The sequence below is a fragment of the Cucurbita moschata genome, unplaced genomic scaffold (assembly GCF_002738365.1).
Source record: "Cucurbita moschata cultivar Rifu unplaced genomic scaffold, Cmos_1.0 Cmo_Scf00034, whole genome shotgun sequence".
NCBI lineage: Eukaryota > Viridiplantae > Streptophyta > Magnoliopsida > Cucurbitales > Cucurbitaceae > Cucurbita > Cucurbita moschata.
In genome coordinates, this window is record NW_019268550.1 from 613,655 (window position 1) to 620,841 (window position 7,187).

A 7,187-nucleotide genomic window follows, 5' to 3' on the forward strand; every position below is an offset into this window, starting at 1 on the left:
TTAGGTTAAATATATTTTAAAAAAGTTTAAAGTTGATATTTTAGACAAGACACTAACTAGCAAAACAAAGGGTAAATATGTAATTTTAATTTTTTTTTTGTTTATGACAGAATTAAAAGTAATGTTAAAACTTTTGAAGTTTGCAATCACATAAACCTCGCCGCCACTCGGTTCGTTGAAAAACCTCATCGGGATTTCGCCGGAGCCTTCACCTTCCGATCGTGAAGGACCCTTTTTCAGGTGAAGATGGTGAGCCAAAGGCAAAGACTTGCCCGGAAAAAGTACAGAGAAGAACACCCGGAACTGTTTCCGGAAGTAGAGCCAACGCCACCTAAAGACCCCGACAAGAAGAAGAAGAAGAGTAAATTCAAGCGCAAGAAGGCAGAATCGAACTCAACCAGAGACCCAAATAAACCCCACAAGAAGGGTTTTAAGAAACACCCTCTTAGAGTGCCTGGGATGAAACCCGGAGAAAGCTGCTTCATCTGCAAGGCCAAAGACCACATTGCTAAGCTTTGCCCCGAAAAGGCTCAATGGGAGAAGAACAAGGTTTGTTTTTCCGTTAATCCCTAAGTGTTTCTGGTGTTCCACTGTTCACCGAGTTTATGGAAATCTTGCTCATAGAATAGGGTTCTCTTTCCAAAGCTATCACGGTAATGAATGTGGTGTCCGTGACATTGGTTATTTGATGTCCCACGTTGGTTTTGGTTAGGGAGGAGAACAAACCACCATTTATATGGGTGTGGAAACCTTCCCCAAGACGCTTTTTAAAGCCTTGAGGGGAAGCCTGAAAGGAAAAGTCCAAAGAGGACAATATTAACTAGCGGTGGATCTGGGTCGTTACAAGTTAGGATTGGATTTTCCTCTCCTATTCGATGCAAACTATTGTCACTTTGAGATAGATTGATAAAGGTCTTGGGGTGGAGGGTGGCATGGATTATTTGGAAGAGCTTTGTGATGATATCTGATATAATAATTGTGATTTAAGTTCCACCTTGATTTAGTTAAACAATTTCCATTAAGTTAAGCAAAACTATGATTCTTTTAGGTATAATAGCTTGCTTTTGCATATCATTACTGGACATTAATGCAAAGTTCTTGCGATAGTGTCATGCTGAAGGGAGTCTTATGTCCTGTCATTTGGCATTCTCAGATATGCTTGCTTTGTCGGAGACGAGGGCACAGCCTCAAAAATTGCCCAGACAAAAATGAAAGGACTGTGGATAAGAAGTTATGCTATAACTGTGGTGAAACAGGACATTCACTGGCTAATTGTCCGCAGCCTCTTCAAGATGGTAAATTTTATTACAATTCATTCACTGGAGTTCTTATGGGGTTTTCTTCTTCTAAATTATATGTCTCGTTTTCCATCTTGGAACTGTAGGAGGAACCAAATTCGCCAGTTGCTTTATTTGTAATGAAAGTGGACACTTAAGCAAAAACTGTCCGAAGAACACTCATGGGATCTACCCTAAGGTATTTGCTGTAATGAATTCTAGGTTGTCCCTCAGTTTCCTCGTATCATACAATTTTAAGGATGCCCTCCTATGATGTTCTGCAGGGAGGTTGTTGTAAAACTTGTGGGGAAGTCACACATTTAGCTAAGGATTGTCCAAACAAAGCCACCCAATTTTCTGCTGGGGCTTATGATGGTAACAGATGTAAGTTTCCAAATTTGTTTCTATTTTTTCATTTTGTGTGTGTTAGACATAGAAACCATTTTGAATCATCTCCATTTTGACTGAGATACGAGGGTTAGACATAGAAACCATGACCTTTGATCATATTATTTCATCCACTCAAGGTCAAGCCTGCATGGATGAGTATCAAATAACAGTGATATGATGATCTGCATTCATTTTCTAGGATTTTGTAGGACAACCATGTTGATCAAAGTAAATGATTTTGAATCTTCCAAAGTTCTTCGTTAGTTCTTGTTTTTGTATCAAGTACCTTTCTGGGAATTCATGAACACACAAAAAAGAGATGTTTCGATCAAAACTGCCACTGTGGAAAGCTGTTCTTTTCAGGATTGACAAACATCTTGTAAAACAATCTATGATAATATCTTGCAAAGCATGAATGGGAAACATAATATTATGAGTAATCATTCATTTTCTTGTCTCAGCATCTGGATATGTGGAAATGCATAGACGACCAGAGACGAGGCGTGTGAGCGGTGATGATCTCGAGGATGATTTCAACATCGATGAAGATCATTTGCAGATGAAGGATGCAAAAGTGGAAAAGAAAAAGGGTCCCAAAGTTGTGAAGTTCATGGATTGAATTGAATGATAGCATAGATGGCTGTATGAGAAAAAGTGGGTAGTTTTGGAACATCACCCATTATTTACAACATTAATTGGTCAAATTTGAAGTAAATATGAGAGACATTTGTGTCTAAAATTGATGTAGTTTGGTAAAATTAAGGAGGTTTGTTATGTTGTGGAGCTTTGTTTAAGGAAGAGACGTGGATGAGGACATAATCAGCCATAGAAACCAATTGTGAGCCTTGGATTTGTCCCTCAAATTACTCTTCTTTACTCTCATCTCTCTCTCCCACAAAATAAGGATCTCTCCCTCTTACCTTTTCTCTTCTCTTCTCTCTTTTCTTATCCTCCATTCTCCCTACGCCCATCTCTCTCCCCCTTTCCTAACACTTCCACACGCAAATATGGTAATTCCATCTCTCTCTCTCACACACATCTTTCATGCCCAAGTGTTGTTTTTTCTAATCTTCTTTTGTTACTTGTTCTTAGTTTCTTGCATGTTCATCCCCATTCTTATTGCGTTAAATTACAATGTTGGATAAAAGTTGGAACTGTCACGTTGTTGTTTCAGGTCACAGTCACTTGTAATGTTGTATAAAAGTTTGAATCTTTAATAGATGGATATGAAATTTGTGTTTTTGTTGGCAATGATGAAATTAAATAAAAAAAAGTGAAATATAGAATGGATTGATGTGTGGTTGTTATGGATTAGGCGAACGCCGCATCTGGAATGGCTGTGAGTGATGAATGTAAGCTCAAATTTTTGGAATTGAAAACGAAGAGGAACTATCGATTCATTGTATTCAAGATTGAGAATCAAGAAGTTGTTGTGGATAAGCTCGGGAGTCCTCAAAAAACTTATGATGATTTCCTTGCTGCCATTCCTTCTGATGAATGTCGCTATGCTGTCTTTGACTTTGATTTCACCACTGACGAGAACTGCCAGAAAAGCAAGATTTTCTTCATAGCTTGGTAACATCCAATTTCTCCTCTATCTAATATTTATATTCCGTCTCGTAATATTTAATGTTACCTTTCACGTTTCGAAAATTGAGACTATGAACACTACACATAGTTCTCGATGTTCTCGTATTTTGAAAACTTTTTTAATTATAGTTTTAGAAAATGTTTCTAAATTCTCATGACACCTTTGGATACATAACCGAACATTATGAAAAGACATTTATGATATTGGTAGCAATCCAATCAAACATTATCCAAAACATCATGACTTGATTGCCTTCTGGGTCTGTAAGGAGACAGAATTTCAACTTTTCCATCCAATTCTGTTACATAAATGAAACCTTAAAACTTGAAGACATGCATATGAACTGAGGTTGTCTGCTTGTCTCTGTTTTGAAGGTCCCCCGACACATCGATAGTGAGAAATAAGATGGTTTATGCGAGCTCCAAGGACAGATTCAAGAGGGAATTGGATGGAATTCAGGTGGAACTGCAAGCCACAGATCCCAGCGAAATGAGCTTCGACATTATCAAAGCTCGAGCCTTTTAAGCTCACTTTTCCTCCATTTTTGAGTCTGCGGACAATTAACGTTGTGAACATTACTCTTTCACTTTCTTTTCCTTCATGCTTTGCCTTTTTCTTCATGGGGTTTCACTCATCTCCAAAGCTCTATTGATGATCTGCTGTAATTCTCTATAGATAAATATATATAAAGTTCATTCTTTCACTCACTGTTTTAAGAAAATGATTGAACTTGACGAAGAAAACAAGTAAAAGAAGAACACCCAGATGAGTTTTTGTATGATTTGATCACCATTCATTAGGCTTTCTCTATTCAAATTCTTAGAGAATGAAAATGGCATGTAATGAATACCTGCTTTGAGTAAGGAGGGTGTCTTTGTGTCTATGGCTGCCTACTTTGAGCATCCCAGAAAGTGTTCTCCCATTCCTCTACTTGTTTGATTGAATTCTCTTTTCTTCTAAGAACAAGATGAAGCGATGCGGGATCATATGGGGGTGGCATCGCGCACGGCTTCGAATCTGCAGGGCTCTTCACCAATGATTCCATCATGAATTTCTTGGTGAGCCCTTCAGCTGGACAAGCCATGGTCTCCGAACAAAGCTCAATCGCATTGCTCGGTATCGTCGGTTTGAAAGTAAGGAGTTTAGAATATTCACTTAGAAGATGAAACATGTAGTCATAGACATAGTCCATCTTCAGCTCCTCGTGGATGAAACTGCTCGCTGCTTTACCAATGGCCTTTGCCTGAGCAACCATCGACATAAATACACAATCTTATACCCGAAACTCGATAAGTAACTCGACATACGAACTAGCTAGGCCTATGGTAGAATTACCTTTAGCTTATGGCTGTTGCCCCAATCAACTGCAAACTTTATAGACTTGCACTTGTCATCATCCTTGACAGGCCAATAGTGATGCAATGGCATCAAACCTCTGGTGAAGAAGTCGTAGTAATGGGGCTTTACGATTAAGGCAACGGAATCGCAAGCAAGAATATACTTTTCACTAACAGACCAAGCAGATCCTTCTATATAGATTTTATACCTGCAAATGAGTTTAAATCAGAGGAAAACAGAGCTTTTTTTTCCAAGAAAACTGAGTTTTTCTCTTTAAAATCCATATCCTTCAAATTGTACCTATGAAGACATTGGTTTGCAAGATCTGATTCCTTGTATCCCTGCTGGGATTCTTTCATCCAATCCTGAAAATTGTTTTTTGAAGCATAATACGATGAGCTGAGCTTGACCCACGAGTGATGAAGTGGCTTTATATTGAAGAAGATTCAAATGAAAACTGATACCTGAGCAAAGACACGAGCATTCCAGTCTTGTTGGTCGGAAACATTGCATTTGAGAAGATCTTTTCGGGTCTCGGCGACCTCCGGATTTCCCTTCCAGTATGCATAAGCTTCTCTGTTCTTCCATGGCGTTCTTTTGTTCCCTTCTTTTAGATCCTTCAACAATACCTCCCATGGCTTTATATTGATCTCTGACCTACAAAAAGTATACCAAATGTATTTAATCATCACAGCACTAAAAGCTTCAAAGGAAAAGATGGAGTGGACTGACCATCCCCAGAAGGACCAGTCAGGAAACACGACGTCCAGCGTGGCATCATTTCCACAATAACGAAACAGAGGAGGTGGGGACGGCCCATTAGGCTCACTAAAGTTGGCGGTCAAAATGACAGGCCAGTCAACGCAATCAAACATCAGCTCCAAATCAGGCACTTTTCCAGGGTACCTCCGCAACAACTGTAGGATGCCCCACAGCGTAAAAGTATCTCTGGTTTGAAACGACTTTTCATAAGTCTCCACGTAAGCCGTCCCATTCACAATCACCAGCCGGAAATTGGCCGTCTGTTTCGCCGCCTCCAGCGAGGCCCTCGTGATTCCGGTCTGGGCCCATGGCCTCAGGTCCTCGTGGATCCAACGGAAATATTCCGGACACGTGGATGACGGTGGAAGGTTAGGATCTTCCTCCACAGTCCAAATGGTCGGGTAGGTGGCAGGGCAGGCTCCGCTTGTGACGTTATTGAAGGACGTGCAGTCGAGTGGGAAATCGACTTGTCGTTGTCGGTGTGGTCTTTGTGGAATTTCGGAAGTACTGTCGGGGTAAGAATGGAATTTCGCACTACCTTTTATCATGTTCCCAGATAAATTCCACGCTGTCCACTGAAATAAAATAAAATCCAAGCAAGTTTAATTAAATTGTTTTTTCTTTGTTAAATTATAAATATATTTTATGTATTTAATCTACCTATATAGCTGGCTTGGAAAGTCTACGGCGATTTCAAAAAAAAAAAGAAAAAAAAAACAAAAACAAAATTGGGGCCCACAAAGGACGTGGCAACATCTAAATAAGGAGGAGGAACACGCGTCGGAAAGTGGCCTGCCTTTTTTTTGTCAAGGAAAATGAAGAACCGACAGTTCGTCGGCGGGGAAATTTTCAGTGAGCGACACCAGAAAACGACATATCGATTGTTTAAGCACATTCTTATTGAACGGAGAAAGAATGAAAGAAGAAACTTACAGGGGAATAAAGGATGAGGGTGGAGAGGAAGGCGCCGGCGAGGAGGAAAATGAGAGAAAATGCAGCCGGAGACTTGAGAAATGGCTTGAATAGACGATGATCGGAAAAAGAAAAATGGGGAGAGTTCCAAGGCGCAAGCCTCTGCCGGAAACTGGAGTCCCTCATTTTGAAACTTCGTTAATGTTCACTCAGGCCCAAATTCTGGCTTTCAGAACCACCGGAGCTGGCGTCCGGCGAGTTCAGGGATCTAGATAGAGAATGGTTGAGAGAATTGAAGTTTTTGTTGTTGTTTTTATAGTGGGAAATTTTGGAGGGATTAAAGATAGGGGATGGTTGAAAAAACAGGATTGAAGTCGTTAAGGACAGATGGTGAGAGAGAGAGAGATGGAGAGCCCAACGATTGAAGAAATAAAATACAGATTTTAAAATAGTATGGAAATCTCTCCTCCATATAAATCTAATAAAAAGAGAACCCTCAAATAGCTCAAATATGAAAATATTGCTAACGATAGACTTGGACTATTACAGTTGGACACCGAGCCACCGCCTGCGAAGACACTGAACTTCGAAAAGAAGATGGATTATGAGATCTCATATCGACTGGGGTGGAAAACAAGTGTCAGCGAGGACGAAGAACAAAACAATTTTTATAAGGGTATGGTAACTTCTTCCTAGGAGACGACATTGAGGAAAAACTCGAAAGAAAAAGTCTAAATAAGACAATATCGGTTAACGATGGACTTAAACTATTACAAGACATGTCTACGTCACAACTCTAAAATGCATTTTATTTTCACGTTAATTCTCGTCATGCTACTTTTTTTGGTTTGACGAGAATTAACATGACGTCTCTCAAACCAGAGACCAAACTAAACAGCAAAAACAGGGGGGGGGGG

The 7,187-nt window shown here is 39.8% G+C and overlaps 2 protein-coding genes across 5 annotated transcripts in view; one reads left to right on the forward strand and one right to left on the reverse strand.

Moving 5' to 3' along the window:
- The first annotated feature begins 137 nt into the window (after positions 1-137).
- LOC111430474 (actin-depolymerizing factor 7-like) lies at positions 138-3,783 on the forward strand. 2 transcript variants are annotated; one of them, XM_023066707.1, is made up of 7 exons: positions 138-549; positions 1,154-1,295; positions 1,385-1,476; positions 1,562-1,661; positions 2,129-2,139; positions 2,983-3,242; positions 3,633-3,783. In XM_023066707.1, exons 1-7 carry the CDS (start codon positions 247-249, stop codon positions 3,781-3,783), a joined length of 1,059 nt encoding a protein of 352 aa, XP_022922475.1. In that variant the 5' UTR covers positions 138-246. The 2 variants fall into 2 exon arrangements, with proteins under 2 accessions (XP_022922475.1, XP_022922474.1); XM_023066706.1 differs by lacking the exons at positions 138-549; positions 1,154-1,295; positions 1,385-1,476; positions 1,562-1,661; positions 2,129-2,139 and adding an exon at positions 2,289-2,677.
- The window catches only part of LOC111430468 (protein O-glucosyltransferase 1-like), a 4,429-nt gene continuing 703 nt past the window's right edge, over positions 3,462-7,187 (reverse strand). The window contains exons 1-7 of one of the 3 annotated variants that reach the window (XM_023066699.1): positions 6,799-6,825; positions 5,329-5,933; positions 5,061-5,253; positions 4,897-4,961; positions 4,594-4,804; positions 4,109-4,501; positions 3,462-3,927 (exon numbers count right to left, since the gene is read on the reverse strand). In XM_023066699.1, coding sequence (XP_022922467.1) covers positions 4,139-4,501; positions 4,594-4,804; positions 4,897-4,961; positions 5,061-5,253; positions 5,329-5,906 — 1,410 coding nt within the window. In that variant the 5' untranslated portion in view covers positions 5,907-5,933; positions 6,799-6,825 and the 3' untranslated portion in view covers positions 3,462-3,927; positions 4,109-4,138. Of the gene's footprint in view, positions 3,928-4,108; positions 4,502-4,593; positions 4,805-4,896; positions 4,962-5,060; positions 5,254-5,328; positions 5,934-6,291; positions 6,714-6,798; positions 6,826-7,187 lie in introns of those variants that run through there. The other 2 variants (XM_023066697.1, XM_023066698.1) reach the window with 2 other exon arrangements.

Bases quoted from the DNA above. Each gene is read 5' to 3' on its own strand.
- LOC111430474 (XM_023066707.1), top strand. From the start codon at position 247: ATGGTGAGCCAAAGGCAAAGACTTGCCCGGAAAAAGTACAGAGAAGAA. The intron at 550-1,153 runs GTTTGTTTTTCC...TGGCATTCTCAG, and splicing joins CTCAATGGGAGAAGAACAAG to ATATGCTTGCTTTGTCGGAG. The intron at 1,296-1,384 runs GTAAATTTTATT...TTGGAACTGTAG, and splicing joins TCCGCAGCCTCTTCAAGATG to GAGGAACCAAATTCGCCAGT.